Source organism: Toxorhynchites rutilus, chromosome 2 (genome assembly GCF_029784135.1).
Source record: "Toxorhynchites rutilus septentrionalis strain SRP chromosome 2, ASM2978413v1, whole genome shotgun sequence".
NCBI classification, from domain to species: Eukaryota; Metazoa; Arthropoda; class Insecta; order Diptera; family Culicidae; genus Toxorhynchites; species Toxorhynchites rutilus.
In genome coordinates, this window is record NC_073745.1 from 271,234,419 (window position 1) to 271,255,844 (window position 21,426).

Below are 21,426 nucleotides of genomic sequence, written 5' to 3' on the forward strand. Positions count from 1 at the left end.
TATAATGATGAGTTTTGTGTGAAATACTACGAAATTTATAGTAAAAAGTAAATTCGACGGAAACGAATAGAAGATCAATCAATGAACAGTTCTGCGATTGGACCCTTGAACTTGCTCATAGTAAGAAAACGTGAATGTTCGAAGGTATTGATAACAAAAAACAAATTCTTGGCAGGACGAAGCTTGCCGGGTCAGCTAATATAGTGTATTTATTACATATTCCGCTTGAGGTGGAAACGAACCCCATAATATGCAACATTCAGGTGTAATGAAGATTTTCCCAGGATTCTCAGTTTAAAAGTACGTTTGAGAAACATATTCCGGTCTGCACAACGACGAGCATATACAAAAGTACTCAACACCAAAAACTACTCCCGACTTGCATGTATTTGCAAAGCGGAGAATAGCGAATTGTAATGTATAGCATATCAAACAAATCTTAGAGAATTTCCGATTCGATTGAAAAATCCAAAATCGAAAATGAGAATTCGTTCACAGTGAAAATAGTTATTAACGTTAACTTAATTTCATAAAAAAGTGACCTGTTTTCTGATTTTGCACCTTTCCTGAAAGTCTACGTCAAAAAATGCTTTGAAACAGACTATTGAAATCACAAAAAATCTTGAGATTGGGCTGGGATAGACTGTACAATTCGTAGTTGCTCTCCGTGATTGACCTGAACCAGCGAAATTGCACAAAGAACACACTGAATGATGTTTGGGAGTAGCAAACCATTCTCTGTGTGCAAGTATCTTGATTTAGAACAATGGTGAAAACTGATATATGAACAGATTTTATAGGGTCTACGGTGGAAACGGGATTCGGGCTCGGGATAGCCCGGACGGAATACTCGTAAACTATCTTAGCATCAGCCATGTCCTTACAATCACCAGGGGGAGGGAAGGTATTTTAGTATGAAATCCGCCCCCAAAGGCCAGAAGGGTCGCCTCTATAGCTTGGTTCCCTAGCTATTATCAAGGTGGGATAGTTGTTAGTGGGGGGAGGTATCCATCCAAGGATGGGTAGTATTCTTTATTTTTTCTCAGAAATAAGTCATCAGAAGTGTTCCAAGTTATATCCCAACATGATCGTAGGTTGTTATCAACCCATCTGACAATGTCTTCGGGCGGGGGGATATCTGTCCATAGATCAGAAGTTCTTCCCTATTTGGCAAGACGATCAGCTAGTTCATTTCCTTGAATTCCGCAGTGTCCCGGGATCCAACAAAAAGTGATGTCCTTTCCCTTGATTCCAACTTCGATGCTTTGAATCCAGGGGTGCTTATTTTCGCCACTCTGGAGTGCAAGCAAGGAGCTATATGAATCAGAGAAAATCACCGCTTTCCTGTTGTCATCACATAGTGATATCGCAACAAGGAGGGCAGCTATTTCTGCTGAGAAAATTGAACAAATGGATGGTAATTGGAAATTTATTTCAACACTTCGTCCCGCCCAAAATTTATTTTTCGTTATTACATCCACGTTTTCTTACTAAGCGCTGTTCATAGGCCCAATCGCAGAATTATTCATTGATTGATCTTCTAATCTACCCTTTAAAATTACCTTTTACTTTACAATTCCCAGTACTTCTACCAAAACTCGACATTATATAATAATATCAGATTATTTTCCGACAATTCTCGTTCAAGATTTTGCAAACAACATGTTTCTCCGTTACGTTACATGCCAAATTTGATTTTATTTGCTTGATTAATTCTCGAGTTATGCAGAAATTCGTGTTTCATTTGTATGGCAGCCCCCCCTTAGAGAGGGGGGGGGTCTCAAACTATCACGAAAACCTTCCCCGGTCCCAAAAACCCGTACATACCAATTTTCATGTTGATCGGGTCAGTAGTTTCCGAGTCCATAAGAATCAGACAGACAGACAGACCAATACCGGAAATATGTTTGAACAAAGCGGCTAACCTATAGGGAATTCAAATTATACCATTAACGATGGACAATGCGGACTATACGGAACGTTTGATCACAAATTACGGTAGAGAATATTTTACCATGTCAAAGAAACCGCCTTGTTTGATGGAAGCAACAGTGCCAACGTTGAATGTTCACGAATGGCGCAATCGATCGCCGATCAGGTGCAGAATGTTTGTGTACGATTAAATCGCACATAAGCATTGCTGATTTTATACATTGTCAAAGATATATAATGGTGGTGATGAAGCATCTTGCAATTTCAAACGTCTGGGGCCTTACCAAAGAGGGTCCGGAGACGAAGGTTTTTCTCCGCTTCCTGGAGCGAAATTCCTAGAGTCGAATGGAGCAGCATATTGTGGAATCTCAACTAAAATCAACACACTTCCCCCGTGCACCTGAATCTGTTTTCAGAGCCCACAATTTCTGTAAGAACAATTTGGCAACGGCGATTCCTAGTGGATCAAAAATATAGGACATTATCTTTCTCTTCGTTAGAATCTATGAGGGTAACATTAGTTACTTTGAAACGTAATGACTCCAACGTTGGTCCCCAAACAAGCCGAACGTCGACAGTACACCCAAACTAGCGTTGGCTAGAAAAATTTCATCTTTGGCAGAAATGATGCCATTTCGTGTGCTGGAGGGTCAAATGCGCAAATAATGAGCTGTTTCAAAAGCTTAGAAATGGTTTTTATGTATGCGAGCAGACATCTCTTTCTGTTTTCTTTTCTCATTTCATTTGGGATTGTGCCAAAAAGAAAAGTCCATGCGACGTCAATGGGGATCGAACCAAGGCCGGAAGGAATGTAATGCTATATAACACGACTACGCTATCCATATAGCTGCCAGCGTTGTTATATAGAAGCGTGATAATATTACACCTCATCATAAAACGAAAGTGTTTTTCAAGAGGATAAAGAAGAACATGAACGAGAATATATCTTTCTCTGTCTGGGCCGTGTATTTGGCAAACTAAAAAAAAAGCTTTCATATGGAGAAGAATCATTTTACACGCACACACTTACAAAATGGGAAATATGGCAAATTGAGAGTAATCAAGAAAAAAAAGCAAAAAGTCGCAGGAGGGTTATGTCCGAGACACGACCGCATAGTTGACGTAGAATTCTGTTAGGATATCTGTTGATTTTGGATATGTTTGGAGAGTTACATCGTTAAACTCTTTGATTATGATTTGGTGGCAGAACTTCAGAATTTTGCATTCCTGCCCAACATATAACATATTAAAAGCAATATATCCTTATATATTTTCATAATTCAGTTTCAAGACATTTTGAAACCAGCGTACAATACGGTCGACATGATAGAGGTTGAACTGACTGACGATGACCGGGGTCCTCGGGATTTCAATCCTGTGCTGTTTCATGTACGTATATCTACAACTGTTTAATTCTCCTCGAGATCACGTATTCATATCTCTCTCTCAATCCTGTCGTTATTCAGATACGCGAATCTATAATAAATCAATCTACTGGAGCAAAATGGATGCATGTGAAATATCATTTCGATGAAATGGTAAGAAATTTAGAGTTCTGTTTTACGATTTCTTCTAATATAAGAGTAATTGCATTGCAGAAACGAGTGTCTCGTACTCGGCGTCAGTACTACTGGACGCCTATCAAAAATACTCCATTTACTCTGGTAGTAACTTATCCGGAAACGTACGGTGTCAATAGACTCCAGATCCGTACGGAGGATGAAATTCACCGCATACATGCCAAAGGCAGTAATGTCGCCAACTTCTTCAGCGGTACCAATTGGAAGATTCATCCAGATTGGTAAGTACGAATACTTGATACGTTCACCAATGAACTTTCAATTGAAAAACCTTTTTTCTAGGGTATACTGTAAATATTTGAATGAGCCTGCAAACGAATCGTTTCCCACGCCGGAGATAGAGCTTAAGCATTTCCTGGAGCGCATGAAACAGGGTGGCTGGAAATGGCCAGCCCTTCGCACTCCGCCCCCTCCCGAGCACGCCATGTTCTGTAAGTATTTACTAAAATTTGCCAATACTAGTCGCGTTTGTTTCAAGCAACAGCTACAAAAAAAAGCCAGCCAATCGTTTCATCGTCGCGTTTGTCTTCTAAAAAGTACAGCAATACCAATTTGCGAGAACACATCATTTGAAGTTTTCTCTTCTTCATCGCTCCCCCATTTCGGTGTCGATTGTGATGTTCATACAAAACATTCATGTTCATAACTTGATGTCTTCAGAAAAAAAAACAATAACAACAACAACAACAATGTCAGCGCTCATCTCAACAGTAGAAATTATCGAATAACCTCTTTTTTCTTTTTTTCTTCTTTTCGATTAATTTCGGTGTGTACGATAAAATCATCCAACTGAACTCTCCCATGTTATCGTAACCAATTGATCTTCTTCTGTCGCGAAAAACGATTTTTGTGCGCAATGAATGAATGAACGAATGTTGCGATAATCAAACAAAATGAAAACTGAAAATTGCAAATCCGCAGCTAACATTTCGACCAGAATGCCTGAAAAGGACTACTATTACTGTGAGTAAGATTTTCTAGCAAACCACAACAAAAGAAAACAAAACCAGAATCACACACTAAATTTCCAAATCCGCCAGAAAAACCGAAATCAAAATAGTTTGCATTAGTACCAGATAATGACTCGATTCTTCTGTGTTTATTTACACGTTCCTTGAATTGCGAACAAATTTATTCATGTCGATAATGCACTCACCAAAAACAGGAAAAAAAACACACGGAATATTTCGCACGACTTATGGGCAGATCGATTTCGATGCATTGATAAGATGGCTCAAAGAAATGGAAAAAATACACCCTGAAAGCAAATCGAATCCGACCTGCCACTTTTGACTGCACGTTTTTCTTCAGCACCATTTCAGTTCCGAGTCCGGGTATCCTTGGTTACGTAGCGGCCATTCAGAGAGTATTTTTTGTTTGTTTCTATAATTTAATTTATTTCATTTAACTCCTCCCAGTCACGTTTAGTGCCTCAATGTGTGTGAGTCTTATTTTAACGCTAGGTTCGAATTTTGGTTTGTAGTACCTAACTTTCAGTTGACGCTATGATTTGATCCATCGATAGGAGGAATGGTTATTTCCATCTTTTACTTTGGAGGAGATACCTGCGAAGGGCATCTTTTGTATTTGCTCCTTGGTTTTGTAAGCAGCAATATATTCCTATTCGTACGATTTCGTAAAATATTCATTCACTTGCACAGATTTTATGATAATCGTTCATTTGTTAGCTGAGGAGTTGCATATGCAGTCACAAGTCCTACCATCTCGGCCACACATGCAGACATATTGCTGAACTAAACAAGAAAAAAAACGAAGAACACTGACACTATATAGGGGAGATGGGGGTAAGACGGACATGTTAAGGAAAACTTCAATTGTATCACTTGAAACTCATGTTTTCCAAAATTTAAAAGCAGTTTCTTACAGTTAAATATATACTGGTCTTCGAAATAATTTGCCAAATGTTTTATAAAAATGTATTTTCTCATGTTTTTTACTGAAATTAAAACAAGCCGAAAAGTAGATCATTTTTATCGATGCGGGTATAATGGACATGTACTGGGAGTAATATGGACAGGTCAATAATATACGAAGCGTAGAAGTTTATCGCTCGCGAGAGGAATAATTTCGCTCTCTCTCAGTATTTGTGCGTCCAGTAACTGGAATGGAACAGAAAGAGAGCAATATAAAACAGAGTTAAATATTCTTCCCTTCACTTTCCATCATTCATTGGATGTGATCATGGATGTGACTGTCCATTTCAACCCCACCAATGCAATTATTTCAACAATTTAAATTTACCACTTGCGAATGAATTTACTTTTCCGTACATACCTAATATCGCTTCTTTGTCAACTCACAAACCGAAATATAACCATCAGCGAATTGAATTTTGCAATCAAAATGCTTAATATCAAAGCCGCAAAAATTACATCCACACGCGGAATCATGTTTGATTTTCGGTTTTTGTTTCCCTATTCCCTTACGATCAGTATTCATTGCCATAGGATGGTTTAAATATTCTAGAATAGCATGTAGAAGGGGTTCCATCAACAGAAATTTGAAATTCATAATGCAACAATACAAATCAACCACCTGTCCATCATACCCCCACTGTCCCCTAGGTTATCGTAGCTTTATATACACTCCAACTCCAAATGATATTAGTTGATGATGAAACGCTAGCGTCGGACCAACTAGGATCAAGAAGTATAGACATCTCGTTGTTGATTCATCTTGACATACCTTTATTCGTAGCTGTAATTCCTGTCCTCAAGAATGCCAGGACTGGTTTTTGAAGTATGAACACCAGTCATACTTGAACGCAACAAATCGTTTCGGGGGATTCAATTTTAAAAACATATTTAACTCGCTAATGATCGGTCGGACCTTGCTAAAGGACCGTTTCCTAAGTTGCAAAGTAACCACCGCTTCTGGAAGCGGGTCGACGGCCGACTCGAATCGCGTCACCTCGGCTCTTGGAACCGCCTCTGTTCTTTATCCTCGTTAGATAAGGATTTCGCCCCCATAACATTTAACTCAGAATAAATTTCATTACGGAACAATAAATTTATAATGAAAATTGCGCTTTTCCGGCATTTACAGGGTGTTTAAGAACTTCGAATACACTTCAAAGATGTGTTAAAAAAAATTAAAAACAAGATATTCCTTTCTGTGTAAATTTTTATTGAGGCAATTTCTTACGAATCCTGCGCACCCGTAATGGTGCAGAGGGCCAACGTGAAAGATCTCCATCCTGGGCGGCTGCAAGCTATAGCATTGACCTGAACCCAGGTCAGATTCGCGTCGACTTCCTTTTATTTCCTTGTTGAGGCTGCGTCGTCACGAGCTCCTGGCATCAAAATCCTAATATTCAACTCGAGCGTGAAATTCGTGCCGTTGTACGCCAGCGTGACGTGATATGTATCAGCAGAGAACACCTAGAAGCTGCAGGTCTTCGTCAACCGATGCCTGCGGTACATAATTCATGCCTGGTGGCCTCACAACTGGATCTCGATTGTCGAGCTCCATCGTCAGTGTCACCAGAAGCCGATAAATACTGAGATTCGAGAACGCAAGTGGAAGTTGGTCGACCACACACTACGAAACGAAATCTGCAAACAAGCGCTGGATTGGAATCCGGTAGGACATTGCAGCAGAGGCAGATTTCGTTTCCGCTCCTTCGTAGTGTGTGGTCGTCCGTTCCGGAGCGTTCGTTAAGGTCATTCAGCTCAATCTGCATATCGGAGCGCCGTTGTGCTAGTAGCGCAATGTCATCAGCCAGCTCAAGGTCGTTGAGATGCTCCACAGTAACAGGCTGCCAAAGCAGCCCACGGTTCGGTACGTGGTCAATTGCACCCACCATGATCTCGTCCATTACGATAAGGAACTGTACCGTTGATAGTATACATCCTTGCCTTACACCGGCGACTATTCGGATCGGATCGGACAAGGCTCCGTTATGCAGGACTCTGCACGTGAAAGCCTCGTACCGCTTCGATGAGGTTGACGATTTTATCTGGGACTCCCTTGCGGACTCTTCACTAAAACCCCCTGCATCCAGTCGGCCGGAAATGTCGTGGTGTCCCAGATATTCGAAAATAGTTGATGCAGCATTCGTGCCGATAGCATGGGATCAGCTTTGAGCATCTCTGCTGATATGCGATCGACCCCGGGAGCTTTGTTGGATTTCATACACCGGGCGGCGGTTTCGATCTCGCGCGAATATCCTTTGCATGTCGTATGTTGAATCGCCGTCCAAGCCTCTCCACCTGTCGCTGGATCCGTGCAATGCGCAGGCGGACCTCGCCAACCAGAAGGTAATGGTCAGACGCGATGACGGCGCTGCGTTTATTCCGAACATCAAGAAGATTCCGTCTTCATTTTCGACTGATGCAAATGTAATCGTTTTGATTTTCGGTATGGCCATCACGGGAGATCCACGTGACTTTATGCACTGGTCGATGGGGAAAGAGCAAACCCCCAATGACCATGCCGTTGTTGCCACAAAGTTCTGCAAACAGCTCGCCGTTCTCGCTCATTTCTCCGAGACCATGGCGTCTCATGGCGCGTTCATAGTCCGTGTTGTCAGGGCCGATTTTCGCGTTGAAGTCGCCGGTGTAGCCACCCTTTTGAACCTTACCCACGATGGTTCAGTTGGCTGTAAAAGTTCTCCTAGTCCTGTAGCTCGGCAGCATCCGTTGGCGCATAACATTGGATTATGGTTAGTTGCGAACCCGTGTTCTGGATCTGGCAACGTTGATCCTCTCGTTGATAGGTTCCCACTTGATGAGCGCAACCTGTGCTTGAGCGCTAAACAGGAAACCAACTCCACGGTGCCGGGGAACGTTTCCACCTCGAATGCCAGAGTATAATAGTACCTGTCCCAACAGTAGCTTCTGTTCTCCAAAGTTAGACCAACGGACATCGCTCAGCCGCAGGATTTCGAGCTTCATGCGTCGCGCCTCGCTGGCAAGTTGTGCCAGCTTTCCTCGCTGAGCTGAAGTTAAAACATTCCATGTTCCAATTCATGTCCTTTGTTTTGCGCTAAAAGTCGTTGCCGTAAAATCAGTTCGTGATCTTTCATTATTGGTTTCTGTAACTTAGGTAGTTCTGGATCAGTAGATTGTTAGCCAAAGGTTGGTCGATGACGCTGCCATCTTAGGTTTTGTTGGCGGGAGTTGCATTTCTTATCCAGTCGCTCGATGCCAGCAGACGCTGTTTGGCTCCTCCTGGAGTACTGACGCACCGGTGTGGGCTAGACGTTTAAGGCGACGTCTACTCGCATTTTAAGAGTAAGATTGGGGATTGAGGCATTTCATGGAGATTTTGTAGAGCCCACTACGCATCCCACCGCGCCCTACCTATGCTATTTTTTGAGAACTTTTACGACATTTTAGCTGCTATATTATTAGATGGTTTTGAAGATTACCGCGGTGGAAGCACAAGGATCGCCTAGATCACTGTATCATCTGAGGCAGTACTTCCATTGCTTGTATCATCGCAAGCATCCGTGGCCGTATAGTCAGAGAAAAAACTTTCACTCTCATTGTCACTGACTTGTACCTCGAACACATCGGGTGGCAGATCTCTTAGACATAATTAGTTGGTGGTACCTGGATGGCAGATTATCTCTTCGTCATTCGAAATAATGCTGCACTCAAGCTCAGGAACAGGAATGGTAAGACCCCCATTGATAAAATTTAACATTCTTGGCATCGAAATGGATACCATCGCTTGGCTTCCGAAGATTCCTACGTGTGAAAGATTGAATTAACAAGAAACGGACAGATCGTTTTTGTCTGTATAAATAAAAATGGAAGGCCACATGCGTTGGTAAGCGCAAAACCCGAGAAAGGAATGGTTCGATTTGAGCCGTCTTTATTTTGTTGTATTTGTCTCTTCCCGTAAATGTAGTGGCGACTTTGAAGGAAGGTCGGTATTCTACAATTGCATCATGATAAGCGTTGTTAGTCCATTCGATGTTTGCGCTAACGGAATTGATCTTTGTTCGTAAGTAAAAATTAATTTTTAGGCGAAATAACGCACTCATATATATTCTACCTATAGAGGGGAAGTGTCTAAAACGCGCCTGCCGGGTAATTTGATCCGCCTGATTTTCTCGTAAACCAGAAATAGAAATGCAATGTTTATAGCCAATCGTGCTAGTCAATGATAGAATCCTATCATGCAAGTTTTACATTTATAACATGCTTTAAAAAAATAAGAAAAATCATTTTCTTTGGAAGCGATTTTCGATGTAATTTTCCACATTATTTCTATAAGGTTTTTGATCAAGAGGCGATAACTGTGAGTCATATTTATTGAGTCGAGTTCACAGTAGATATTTCAGATGAAGAAAACGGTAAGAAAGGATTCGTTTCCTTCTCAATTTGATGTTTTCCGCATCAGCTTACCATCGGACAGTACGGCATACCCTCGATCGGGGCAATTTGCTCGCTTTCGGCCGTGAACATTCTCACGAGAGAAATAGCTTGTATGCTCACCAGATGATGCCAGATGATTTTTTCAAATATCTCTGCATGACACGTATAAATGTCTTCAAATGTAATCATAATGAACAAAAATGAGCAAACCATCACGATATTTCTAAATCATGTTCGATAAATCACACAAACTTGTTTGTTTTCACATACTTTGAAATGACCTCAGTATGTTTTCACAAAATTAAATGTCTTCAAAAGGAAAACATGTCTTCACATCTGGCCTCTATATTATGTGCTCAGAGAAAGTAGAAAAAAAGGGGGGAATGAAGAATTAATGCACGAATACTGGGAAAACACGCTCACTGGAGAAACGGTTTCTTCTCTTCGCTGGTGGGCATGAAGTGAATAGATTGATGGAATCTGGAATTCTGAGCACACCACACAAGTTAGTTCTGGCAGTATCCAACTGCGTTATGATTGGCTCACCTTACCACTTTGAACTTTCAATGTAAGTGGGTAAGATTAATTTTGTTCTCTCGTCTTCCATCTAGAATAATTTTTGACTCGCAGCACGAAAAGCAGTGAAACTCTCTCCACCCGAAGAAGTCTACTTCATAATCAAATGGCTATCGAAAATTTTTTATAGCGATCACTGAACGTATTGCTACAAAATAAAAAAACGCGTACGAATTGTAAGTGGACCATGCTTCAATCTGTGATTGACCGAATTTTTCTACATTTTTCGTAGAGATCAAAAATCAAAGAATGTCTAAGAATGTTTATCAGCGAGTTGGTAGAACCCAAAAATCCTGGAGAAAAGTATGCATTTCATTGCATATTTATTCCATAACCTATTATTCAAAGTTTCCCCCTAAAACGGCCCATTATCTTTTGCACCAGCTCTCGTTAGCTCTCGGTTGGCATTCAAATTCCCTTTTCCGTTGAACACCTTCACAACGCTTATAGTTCCACAGTTTACCTCTAGTTTGCCTTTGACAATCGACCAGTAATCCTCAATCAGCCTTTGATTGGCTCGGATATCATTTCTTGGATTTCTGCATTCCCGTAGGCGAATGGCGTGACTTTAGTTTGTCACTAGGCGAGATTTGAAGTCGTGTGCTCGTATGTTATCGACTCGGGTATCAAAAAGAAGTTGAAAAGTAAAGGTAGCTTCCACAATGAAGCGAGAAACTTTGCTATCTCACGTCACTCGCCGCGCGGAATAAGGGGGACTATAACGCATTAAAGGACTAAAAATGAGGTGCAAACACGAAAATCTTTCTTTTAGCATGAAATATGAAATCATGAAGACTATTATCAATACAGAAATGATTTAACTATTCATCTGTATGATCATGTACACCAGTAAACCAAAAAGAACAAAAGAGCAAAATCCTACCTCTCACTGACGAATTTCGGGAAGGCCTATATAATTACTATGGTACTCCCTTTCGCGGATAACCCGCACCTCTATTATAGAGATTCTACTGTATATGCAAATGAACCCATTCTGATACTATAAAATAAATAATAAATTCATAATTTTTCATAAGATCTTCTTCTTCTTAGTTTTTAAAAGGCATTAAACTTTGCAGTAATTTTAGTAATATTAGTGAAAAATTTAAAGGATTAAAGGCGAATGAACTGCGAAGTTTAAAGTCTCTTGAAGTCAAAAAAAGAAGAAAAACTCAGAAGACAGAATAAACACGACTTCTAATAAAGCCAATTTGCTTTGTTTTCACAAAGCCGATCGTTTGAATGAATATTACGATAAGGATACATAGAGATTAACGTTACAGTTCATAAGCTTTAAATATAGGCGCAATTCAAATATTTTCTTGATCCAAAAATGGAAATGGAAAAATGTCCACGTGTACAAGAGGGGAGGGGTTTAGTAAATGTCCACGGAGGGGGAGGGGGGAGTCTAAAATCGTGCTTTTTCTGTCAACGTGGTATGTGGACAGCCCCTTATAAGCATATTACACTTCTGCTGGGTCATTTAACACCGTATGATTGGAAAATAAAGAATCTGAACGCCTTACAAAATAAAATTCGTAGCACTTTTGTTATTCAGTATCTAAAATACAGAACGATTGCAGATGACTGAGGGTTAACTAATCTACGTACTGGCGTAGTTGTTACCTTAATTTTTGAGAGCACGATCAAGATAAACCCATTCTCGCTTGGAGGGTGCGTATTACACACTTCTCCTATATAAATAATAATGGAAGGTCAAATGTGCGCGGCACCCGAGGAAGGAAAGGTACGACTTGAGCCTTTTTTTAAAAATAATATTCTCTGTATCAAATATGTATTCCAAGCAACGGAGAAACATTTATTTGCAAGTGATTGAAGAATCATGAACGAGAATTTTGTCTGAAAAAAAAATTATATTATTATGACGAATTTTGATAGAAGTGCTAACAAAATTATAGAAAAGGAAATTGAAAAGGGTCAAAGGGTAATTAATCAATGAAGAGCGATTGGACCGAACGTTCGTTTAGTAAGAAAACGTGAATGTTTGAAAGTATTCATATCCATCCACTTTGGACGGGATGAAGTTCGAGATGAAATTGAAGATTTGTCTTCAAATACAAGCAATCTGCAATACTCGATCAAATTCTGAAGATTTAAGACTTGTTGTAGATCTGACATCACTTCAAGAAAACGAGAGACATGAACGAACCTTGAGCGTGAAAAAATTTGGATCCTCTATACCGGATGGCGCATTGCACCGAGTTGTGGAATCATTCTGTAAACTATTTCTGGAGCGAATTGTGTCTCTCGGATCGAAGGAAAATATGTCCAAGAAAGCCTCTAAGTGATCACGAAAATCACAAAGACCAATGACATCAACGACCATTAAGTTTATGATAAAAATTATAAGGTTTAGATAACGACACGAGTATTCTCTTCATTCGCAATGCGGCAGTTTTACTTATCGACGTATTCATTCAACCAATTCAGCTTCAGCTTCATTCATAATCTTTTTGTGAAATCCGGTAAATCAATTTGCAGACATTTTTCAGATGTTAGTTTATAATAAAGAAATGGCACATCAAAATAAGCACAAGACAAATGACTGCTGTCAAAATGGTGCACGCATCAAACGAGTGTTGTCAACATGAAGTTCTATACCTCTGAAAAACAAACCCATTACTTATAGTGAATACCCTTGACACAGTTTAGCCGCTAGCGATAGGTAGTTATTCACACGATCGCACACCAAGTCACTCACCAGGACACCACAAACCACACAATAGTCCAATTTTCAACCCAGCTCATCCACTTCAGTGTGTATACTCTCCGTCTGTGTCGTACCAGCAACCGTTTGGTCCACGTGTGCAACATAGCCTCTAAATCTTGTGATTGAACTTTTGCAGTTTCTAATACGCATGCACCTTCCAGAATTTCGTTCACAGCGCACTTGATGTTGTTGAGTAGTTCTCTCATCTGTTTGCCTTTTCTACCACCAACCACCACCACTCATAGTCACCACCACCACAATCCGCCCGCCTTTTATGCACCTGACCACCTTGTTTAGTTTCCCACCTCACCCGGATACCGCAGCTAGAAGATTATGTTTTGTTTTGATGTGTTTATCAAAACTCACCATTTAGTGAGAGCACTTCTACTAAGTCCATTTGAACAAACCATAAATGGGTTCAATTACTCTCTGCTTCTTTCCACATGGCTCCATCCATTCAGGTGATCGAAACCTCATGCAAGCGCTGGTGTACGATGCCAAGGTGACGGAATGGTTCTCGAAGAATACCAGCGGAGGAAGTGGCAATAAGGACGAGAAAGGAGGGTAAGTATCGCTTGTTGAGCTACCTCGACAAGATCATCTCAAACCCCCCTATAAAACCCTCTTTCTTTTCCAAGAGCAGCAGATTGCTTTACTGTTAACAAAGATGCAAATTCAGCTTAACCGATACCAATTACACTAGATACATATAACCGCATTTACCTTTTTTTTCTTTCCCATTTTTGAACGACCCACATTTCACGCACCGGTAATTTATTTAAATGTGCACACATATTTTTGTTCTAACCACTATTGTTCTGATCTGTACGCTTGATGGCTGCGAATGGTTCGCGCAAAACCACACGAATTTTTGTTTCATTTTTCCCTTCAATTTATCGCTCGATGGAATAGCCCTAGCCCAATCGCTGTTTTAATGGGTTTATTGCCAAGGTAATTCAAACACTAGGTGGACACTCATTAAACCGAATGGATAGTAGCGTGACTTTGTGATGGGAATGACATCAACTTCGATGTTGACTGTTTGTTGGTTCAAAGTGTGTCTAAAGGTATTTTAATGCGCCCTTTTTCTCCCTTTGTGCTGCCCAGGAATGAATTCAAACAGCGCTTTGGGATAACCGTATCTTTCCTGGCCACCCACAGTGGCCTAACCAGGTGGCAGGACCATATGAACACAGGGGACGAATCGAAGCAGGCAGAGTAAGCCAAATTATATTGCACTGTAAACGCAATTTGTGACCCTTTTATCCCTTAGACCCGATTTCAGCGAAACGAATAACCGAGCAATTGACGAAATTTGGTATAAACGGGCCGTTGAACTGTACTACAACAATAAGAACAAGAAAACACCAGACGGGAAAGCCAAAGAGGACGGGGACAAGAACAGTTACGTGTACTCTGTTCCCTTCGACGCGGGAAATCGGAACGATACGCTGGTGACCGCAAGCACTGCTATATTCCATACCGACAGTGCCAAGGAGACGCCAGTAGCGGTGGTTGGTTTTCAGTTTCACCACTCCGCGATGTATACCCTGTTCAAGAACATCACCAGCCAGTGCTTGCATGGTGACTACCAGTGCGAGAAGACATGCTTCACCGGAGATTTCCAGTGCTACGTGATCGATAACAACGGATTCGTGGTTATCAGCGAGGAGCTCAAAGAAACGGGAGCTTTCTTTGGCGAGGTTAACGCCGGTTTCATGCAGCGGTTGATTGATGATGGCATTTTCAAAAATGTCACCATATACGACTATCAGGCGGTGTGCTTCATGGCCAAGAGTATCATCAATCTGGGAAATATTTTACAGACGGTAAACTGAGCTTGCGCGGCTGAAGGAATAATGCATTTGACGGATGTTTCTATCTCCATTCTAGCCATTGAAACTCATCTGGTGGTTCCTTACGAATGCAGTGTCGTACGTATTGTGGGTTGTAGTGCAGATATTCATAACAATCGTGCAGGCTTATGATGAAGGTAATTTTTTATCGAATAATGTCTTATTTCATTAAGCCAATATCTTTGAAATGCGAATGTTTGAAGGAAAAACTCCGTTTGAATTCTTGAATATATTTTTCTCGACCTATTTCGTGGAGGTTCGCAGGGGGGGACTGCATTCGACCGCTATCGATCGGAATATATAATAAGCAGCGAAAGTGAAACCCAGTGAAAAGCCGGTTTTTGACATAGTAGTCTTTGATTTATATGCTGGGAACTATGCTGGCGAAATTGAAAATGATACATATATGATGATACTGTTATCGCCTTCTATTCCTACAGAGGGTTGAGCAAGACGAGTTATCTGAAAGACACTTAATTATTTTCTCAGAAACCAATCTAGCAAAAAAAACTGACCTTATTTACAGATATAAATTTAAAAAAAAAACTTTATCAAAATGCAAACCAATATTCAGTCTTTTACGTACCAGAGCCGTTACGGTCCCGAAAAGGCCTTGAATTCCTACCTTCTGCCTAGTTTCGGATCGATAATCAATATCCCAAACCAGAGTAGTCAGGAATATTTCCTTTACGAAAAATTCCTTAACTAGCCCTTAGAAAACATTTACTTTAAATCCATATTTTACGTGACGCGCGCGAGGCTCAAACATTTTTTTTAGATCACTTCTACAAACATCAAAATAAAAATAATTTAGAATTTTTATCTTTATCTCATTCATACAAAACACTTACCAGTTCAAAAACTTTGCGGTTGGTTAAGTGAGTAAACTTAACATCATTTTCTCATCAATAAATAGACATAAAACTCAGTAATTGTCAAGTGTAATAAAGAATTATTAATACAATAATACTTTCTACTGAAATATTAGTCATTCTAATAACAAGTTGATTGTCAACCCCAAGAAAACTTCCTGGGTATCGACCACTTTGGGAATCCCTGGTGTAGTACATCTGCAGCAATCGTTTGCTTTGCTAAATTCATTTATTCCCAAATGTTTTGCCCAAATTCGGATTGAAAGTTGGACTCCGCCAACGGAAATTCTTTAAGTTGGCACTCCGCCACCGAGCAATACAGTTTTCTTATAAATATTGCGTCTCCATCGAATTGAAAAAAAAAATTGAAGTGCCACGCTGCTCCATAAAATTTGAATGTTCAAATTTAAGGGGGTATTCTAGTGTAGAAGCACGAATTTTAGACGTTATTTCATGCTCCGAAAAAAAGAAACATAGAATAATTTCATTATCCATTTTATCATTATTTATTATCTATCTTTTAACAATAAAACAAAAATTGAAAATAAAAAAATATTCATAATTAGTATAGTTACAAGCTGATGAAGCTAGGGCAGGTGTTCTCAAACTGTTTTGGGCAAGAGACCACTTTTCCAGAATTAAGTCATACCTTAGACCCCCATAGCCAAATTTCCTTGAAAATCATATCTTTAGTTTTTTTTTCATACTGAATAATTATCAGTTTGAAAACATTGCAGATGGTTAAATAAATAAACTTGACATCATTTTCTCACGGAGGCGATCTGGCGTAGTAGTAACATCCGCACCTCTCACGCAGAATCCCGAGTTCAATTCACACTCTCGACATTCTTCCAAAAAATGAAAGTAATGTGACAAACCAGCCAACAGTCTTGAAAGTGACTATAATACAGTAAAAAAATATTTTCTCATCATATTGAACAAAATAAATAGTGATAAAATTTAGTAAATATCAAGTGTGATAAATAATTATCAATACAAATCACTCACAACCTATAAAAACATTCTAATCGCAAGCCAATCTATTCATAACTTCCAAAATATCAAAATACGGTTCAATATTGGTTAGCTAAAGCCTTAAATCTTCGCGTTCGTTGATTTTCAAAATTCTCTTTCGCGTTGTTTGTGACCATAATGAAGCCTTCTTCGACAATGTATGATGATGGAAAAACGAGAAGATATTTTTCAGCAATGTCTTACATCGCAGGATACTGTTTTCCAATGTTTCGTTATAACTAGAACATATGACAACCTTTGATTGTACTCCTGCTTGAGCTCCTCATCTGTGTTGTTGATAATCAACTTTTCTTGCATGATCGCCTTGGCTCTTTCCATGGATGTGATATAGTACTGATTTATTATCCATTGAAGAATTTGAAAATTTTGAAGATCTAAAAATATTTTAGTAAAATCCTTGCTTCCAAGTGAGTGACATATGATAATATAACATGGTCCTGAAGCTTTTGTGATAATTTTGACAAATGCGGAAACTGTGAATGTTCTCTACTGCTTAAATTTTGTTTTGAAAGTTTTGTCAGGAGGGTCGATATTATTGATATTGTTTCAATCAAGTTGAAATCGTCACCTTGCAGCTGAAACACAAATTCAAAAAAGCTGAGAATTTTGCTATGCAAGAGACTCTTGGAACTCCAGCGTGTTGAAATAACAGAGTAATGATTTCGTCGTTTTTCTCATATAACTGAACAAATAATCGAGTGTTCAAAGAAAGTTCGAAGGTTTTTGATAGCACTCATAACATATAATAAAGACTGATGCGATCTAGGGCTCAAATTTTTTGCTACTAAATGCGGTCTGTGAAGCACGAAGTGAATGGCCACTACCTTACGCAGTTGTAACTTTGAGTGAGCTGTAAAACCACGATGACGTCCAACCATTAATGGTGCACTATCAGTCTCAATGTTCTTCCATGGAATAGCTTTTTCGGTAAAACAACCGATCGATTCTCCTCTGGTATCAGTCTTCATATATGTAGCTAAAATCATTCCTTGGCACATATTTTCTTCTTTAATGTATCGAACATACCCTAACAACAAAGCTTCATTGCTGGGTAATGTAGATTCGTCCAGCTGGAGAGAAAATCTGTTGGTCTATAATACATTGAATAACATTTCTCCCTTTTCGCGACCCATCTCAAGTTTCCTGAAATAATTTTGAAAAAAAAATTGTTTCGCCATGCACATAGTTGACCAAGCATTTTGTAAATTCTTTCTTCAATCACTTTATTCTAGTTCACTTCATTTAGCTATGTAAATAAAATTAAATTAGAAGTTGAGTACATTATCATTCAAGATCCAACGTGTTTCAGAACGCTTATGAACTAGCAACCTAAGGGCAAGCTTGTTATACAGTAAAATATCAGGAGCATGTTAGAACTTGAATTTGATGATGACTTTCTTCGTGTTAAATCAAGTATATGTTTAAAATACAGAGAAATGTTGAACATGCCTTAATAATTCGTACGCTCAAACGAATTATCTTGCACGAGCCTGTTCACGTTTTTTACCTGCCGATTTTTTTATCTTGTACTTTTTGTACTTTTTTATTTTCATCTTGTGCACACTCATTGTCGTGTTGAGTTTTAAAATGTACAGAAAAAAAATTTCTACTAAGATATTAGTAATTCTCAGGGTTGCCACATCTACAGAATGTTCTGTATTTTAACAGATTTTTCGCCAAATTTGTTTAATTTATTACAGTTCATTTTCTCTGTCTACCTTCTTACTAATAAACTTTGTTTTTTTCTGTCATTGAGTCATGAAGATATGTACTTTGATTTATAAAAATGTTGAACCATATGAAATGTAACCTCACTTTACCATTCCTGCTAATGATGTTTTTGGGACACTTTTTGATAACTGCACATTCATCAGCGTGTGTTGAGTGAATATTATCGCTTCACAATGCCAACAAAACAATGTTCTGAAATCGGTTGGCTTCCACAATGATAGACTTTATTTTGGAAGCAAAAAACTACGTATCAGATCAAGGATGAGCGTCAAGGAGGACCCCAGGGGGTATAGATATCGACCACTTTGAGAAACCCTGATCTAAACGAAAAGTCCACTGTTGGTGCGATGAAACCAACTCAACGTGTTAATCTTCGGATACATTGGAAGCGCTATTTAACAGTCTGCCAAACAAAAATTTTTTTTTGGGGGTTCATCCATTTAATGAAATCAAGATGATCAAATTGTAATACTGAAATATATTGATACCGCGGGACATTTTTGCTTATTTTGCCAAATGCGGGACGTTTCGCAGGACGTAATCTAACGCGGGAAATTTTGTTGAAATGCGGGACGTCTGGTCAGTTTAAAGTAGGGGGAATTTTTGTTCCCATCGAAATGTGTTCCCTAACACAGACTTCAAAAGCATGGTTCCTGACCTGTCATAACCTATTACAATGCATGAATTGGTGTTACATGGCATTTGTTCAAATACTTTACTTAAAAATCAAATATGTTAAGTTCAAATCATTCAATCAATAATTTAATCTGTTTGTATTGATTACTAAACCAATGGTAGTCCCACGTCAATCTTGCGCTTATATCATAAATATAACTCACCCATTTTTATTTTATTATTTTATTTATCGGTACTGGAGTATAGAAAAGTATAGTAAGGAGTATAAAGACATAGAAAAATATCCCACCAGTGGTAGATCTTCTTGTTCGCTCATCCCCGATCCAATCCTAGTCAAAAATTCCTCCTCAACACCATTCATGTCCCTTTTAACGCTTACAATCTGGTATGTGGACGTACGCACGGTACCCGAGAACTCGAGTCAAATCCGGTTTCGTCACAGTCCATATCTCATATAGACACTTGGATCCATAGGTAAACATTTATTGAATGGCTCTCTTCAGTAACGTAAACATGTCACCATCAAGTATGTGAAAGCAGGCATGCAAAGAATCATCTCCTGATCCGCTCGATTTTTTTGTTTATAGCGAAGAGTAGAAACCCGTATAACGGGTGTTAAATAAAAAATGAGAATTTTTTCAATACCTTTCAGTAACTCAAATAAAGAGCGTAAAATTTTCTTTCTTCAAGAAAATTGCTCTTTGGGCTCCCTAGAAACAGTAGGCGTGTTTGGTTTTGCTAGTTTGAATTTAGTCAATGCAAAGATGGCGTCGAAACAGCACGTGCTCCGCGAACGCATTGTACGGTTCTACGAAACGCATTTCCAGCAAGGAAAAAAGTTCACGGTGGCACATTTTAAGGAAGATAATGTACCTGTCAGTACGGTATATCGTATCCTGGGTTCCCTGAACGTAGAGCGGAAGGTCGGAAGTGGTCGTCCGGTGACGATAATGACGAAGCAGAGGAAGACATCGTTCAAGAAGCTGTCTGACAACAAGGACGCAACCAGCCTGCGTGACGCCGGTCGGAAATATGGCTGCTCCCACGTATTGATCCATCGGAATCGTCTGCAGGAGGAAGACGAGGTCGCCGGAGTACACGGAGGAGCAGATTGAGAAGGTTAAATCACAGTGTCGGTGGATGACCAAAAAATACCGCGGGACGTCTTACGTTCTGGACGACGAAAGCTATTTTCCGCTGTCAAAAACGCATATTCCAGGAAATGATAATTACTACTCCAGCGACAAGTCATCCACACCGCCTGAAGTGAAATACAAGTTCAAGCACAAGTTTGAAAAAAAGGTTATGTTGTACATCGCCATCTCCGACCGGGGCATTTCAAAGCCTTGGTTTAAGCCGAGCGGTTTAATAGCCGAGCGGGTTAATAGAAGCGTTTTATTTGGATCTTTTGTTTGTATTGATGTCACTATTGATCAATTGTCATCATTAGTTCAGGGTGGTTCTACTTAAAACACATGAAAAATGAATAATCGAGGTAGGGTCATCATGAAAAGTATGACATACTTTTACTACATGCAACTTTTACTACATTGAAACATGCAATAAAAGACAATTACTCCGGATATCACTTTAAAATGCATTGAACTGTTGTACTAAACTTTATTTCAATAACTCTTTTGCGAAAGGTTTGGTGGCTCTGAAAAGCGCCAATGGATTCGCGAGAACAAATTGTCTTTTGTGGGAATTTGTGTCCTTATTTTGACAATGCACTCTGCTAGGCAAACTGAATGCAATTTTGCATTTTGTAGTGTATGAATGATGTTTTCGGAAAGCAACACATTTATTTGATTTGACTGGCAATCGCCAGGGGAGAGGCTTACGATTCAATGTTTCGCTTGTATCCAAATCATATTCCGCTGTTACTCTGGTTGCTCCTTTTGGTCGGAACCATTTGAGGAGCACAAATTGGACCAATCAAAACGTGGTATTTAGCGAGTTTGGAAAACGCTTGACATTTCACAAGTATTCAATTGTTTATCTCATGAAAAATGAACAAAACAAATTATTCATTGTGATAGATGCGTAGAAATATTTACTATCAATTGATGCAAACATCTTTGATATCTATCAAGAAATGCTTCAGTTTGATGCATTCGAAATCTTTCATTT

General features: G+C 39.4%; 1 protein-coding gene across 8 annotated transcripts in view; it reads left to right on the top strand.

Annotated features, from left to right (window-relative positions):
* Nucleotides 1-21,426, top strand: part of LOC129771348 (voltage-dependent calcium channel subunit alpha-2/delta-3) — a 38,557-nt gene that overhangs the window by 14,791 nt on the left and 2,340 nt on the right. For 2 of the 8 annotated variants that reach the window (XM_055774890.1, XM_055774895.1), the window contains 10 exons: nucleotides 3,217-3,321; nucleotides 3,399-3,470; nucleotides 3,531-3,733; nucleotides 3,795-3,943; nucleotides 4,434-4,475; nucleotides 13,628-13,730; nucleotides 14,079-14,117; nucleotides 14,274-14,384; nucleotides 14,440-14,995; nucleotides 15,060-15,159. In XM_055774890.1, the coding sequence (XP_055630865.1) occupies nucleotides 3,217-3,321; nucleotides 3,399-3,470; nucleotides 3,531-3,733; nucleotides 3,795-3,943; nucleotides 4,434-4,475; nucleotides 13,628-13,730; nucleotides 14,079-14,117; nucleotides 14,274-14,384; nucleotides 14,440-14,995; nucleotides 15,060-15,159 (1,480 nt within the window). The remainder of the gene's footprint in view (nucleotides 1-3,216; nucleotides 3,322-3,398; nucleotides 3,471-3,530; nucleotides 3,734-3,794; nucleotides 3,944-4,433; nucleotides 4,476-13,627; nucleotides 13,731-14,078; nucleotides 14,118-14,273; nucleotides 14,385-14,439; nucleotides 14,996-15,059; nucleotides 15,160-21,426) is intronic. The other 6 variants (XM_055774896.1, XM_055774897.1, XM_055774891.1 and 3 more) reach the window with 5 other exon arrangements.